At 34.1% G+C, this 2186-nt stretch overlaps 1 protein-coding gene across 1 annotated transcript; it reads left to right on the top strand.

The window, feature by feature from the left end:
• The first annotated feature begins 262 nt into the window (after positions 1 to 262).
• LOC133299446 (ethylene-responsive transcription factor ERF105-like) lies at positions 263 to 1361 on the top strand. Its single transcript, XM_061498903.1, has one exon. The coding sequence runs from the start codon at positions 311 to 313 to the stop codon at positions 1088 to 1090; it is 780 nt and encodes a 259-aa protein (XP_061354887.1). The 5' UTR covers positions 263 to 310; the 3' UTR covers positions 1091 to 1361.
• Positions 1362 to 2186: the final 825 nt, after the last annotated feature.

The raw sequence follows: 2186 nt of genomic DNA on the forward strand, positions 1-2186 counted from the left end.
ATTTCGTGGACTTATGGTCCCCAATACCATCCTCACAAGTCAAGTTGAGATTTGACAACAAACCAAAACGACAAAAAAAAAGAGACGTAATATTACATCTAACGCCAATTATTGATAGCAACCAAATGATGCTTCCTCTCTCCATCTTGGAATCTTTCTTGAAACCCACCTCTTATTTTTTTAATTTTTTTTTACTAATTTTTTCTTCCATCATATTTATACACCACTCACTCCCTTATTTTCCACACAACCAATTCCTCACTTTCCCAATTTAGCATCCCTCTAAGAAAGAAGCACCTTAATTAGAAATATGCAAAACTTTGAACCCAGCTTCAATCTTTGCTCCTCAAACATCATCAGCACCACCAGTGATATTAGTATCAATGATTACTTGCTACCCCATGAATTTCCCATCAACAATAATATCATACCAAACCATAATTCTTCTTATTCTAGCCATACCCATCTTCAAGTGACTCAACCCTCTTTCCCTAAGCCTCCAAGATCGACCTCAAATCTAAGCAACCGCAAACCCTCCTTAAACATCACAATCCCTTCCATAACCTCAGATCTCAAAGCAATCTCACAACACAATATGGAAAAAACAAGTGTTTACAAACAGAGTTCTTCTTCTTCTTCAGATCACAATGACAACAAAGAGAATGATAAGCATTATAGAGGTGTTAGAAGGCGACCATGGGGAAAGTTTGCTTCAGAGATACGTGACCCCAATAGAAAAGGCTCAAGGGTATGGCTTGGAACCTTTGACACAGCCATAGAAGCTGCTAAAGCTTATGACAGAGCTGCTTTCAAGATGAGAGGAAGCAAAGCTATATTGAACTTCCCTCTTGAGGTTGAGGATTTTGCAGAGGTTGGTGAGAAGAGGAGAAGAAATGAAGAGAGTGAAGGGAACTATGTGGAGAGTAATAAGCATGTGAAGAAAGAAGAGTGCTCTTCCAATGGAGTTTCTGCTTCAACTCTTTGCCCTTTGACACCTTCATGTTGGAAAGGCTTTTGGGACACTGATGTTACAGGAACTATCTTTAGTGTACCACCTTTGTCCCCTTTATCTCCACTCATGGTCGTTTGAGATTATGGCCATCTGTTCTTTCGAAAGATCAAAGATGTGAGTGCTAATTATCCACACTACGCATCAGCAACTATCAATTACACATAAATAGAAAAATACAGAAAAGGTTGGTTTGTCTCTTATCAAAATAGTAGTACTGATAGCATATTGGTTTGTGTGATGTAAATATAGGAGAGTATGAAGCTAGATTTTCTTTTTTATGCCAATTTCTTATCTTATTCTTTTATTTAAGTTCATTTGGTCAAAGAATGTACTATCTACCGTGTATACTTGAATCAATAGTGAAATTTGTTTATTCATTTATTGGAGAAAACATGTTGCTCATAAGAATTGCCACCATTGAAAGTTGTGATTAATTGTTTATTTTAAAATGGTCGGGTAACATTATTCATTGGATTTAATTTTCACTCAATTTTAAAAATAAAAAAAATATTTTGGTTATTTATAAAAATAGGGTGAAGTTTTATATGTATAAAAAGTTATTTATGTAACGATATCTTTTTTTTACAGTTACAAAGAGTTGCTAAAAATTAAATTAAACTTAAAAGGAGGGATACAACCTTTAGATTTATTTGAGTACTAACTAGATTATTATCACATATAATAGTATGCTAAGATGAGCTTTTTATTTACAAAAAATAGTCCTGAAGACACAGGAGGGGAAAATGATATGCTAAAGTTTACAAAAATATATATATACTCGATAAAATTCAAACTTTAGTTTATTGATTTACAGTAATTGTGTTACATTAATACTTTTATATATATATATATATATATATATATATATATATATACTTATAGAAAAGTAAGATAAGCTTACCTACAGCTACTCCTTTTTAACTAAGTATGACCGGTCATACTTAGTTATAACAATAAAGCTGTTCTTTTTTTGTCTCTCTTCAGACACTGTCGGCTGACGTGGCGGAGAGAGAAAATGCAATTTTAGAGTATGACTATTGGAATGGTACGGGGGAGCCCAAAATTCATTGCAAGGAATATATCCATGGGCCAAGCGATAAACCACAATAAGTGAGTCGACACCACATCTCAACCCGAAAACCCAAAACCTTAAGGCTATAGGTTTATGGGTCTT

Source organism: Gastrolobium bilobum, unplaced genomic scaffold, assembly GCF_033153095.1.
Source record: "Gastrolobium bilobum isolate Gb01-03AN ecotype WA unplaced genomic scaffold, APGP_CSIRO_Gbil_v1 utg28832, whole genome shotgun sequence".
In the NCBI taxonomy this organism is placed as follows: Eukaryota; Viridiplantae; Streptophyta; class Magnoliopsida; order Fabales; family Fabaceae; genus Gastrolobium; species Gastrolobium bilobum.

What these genes read in the sequence shown, in the direction of transcription:
- LOC133299446 (XM_061498903.1), top strand. Translation starts at nt 311, where the DNA reads ATGCAAAACTTTGAACCCAGCTTCAATCTTTGCTCCTCAAACATCATC.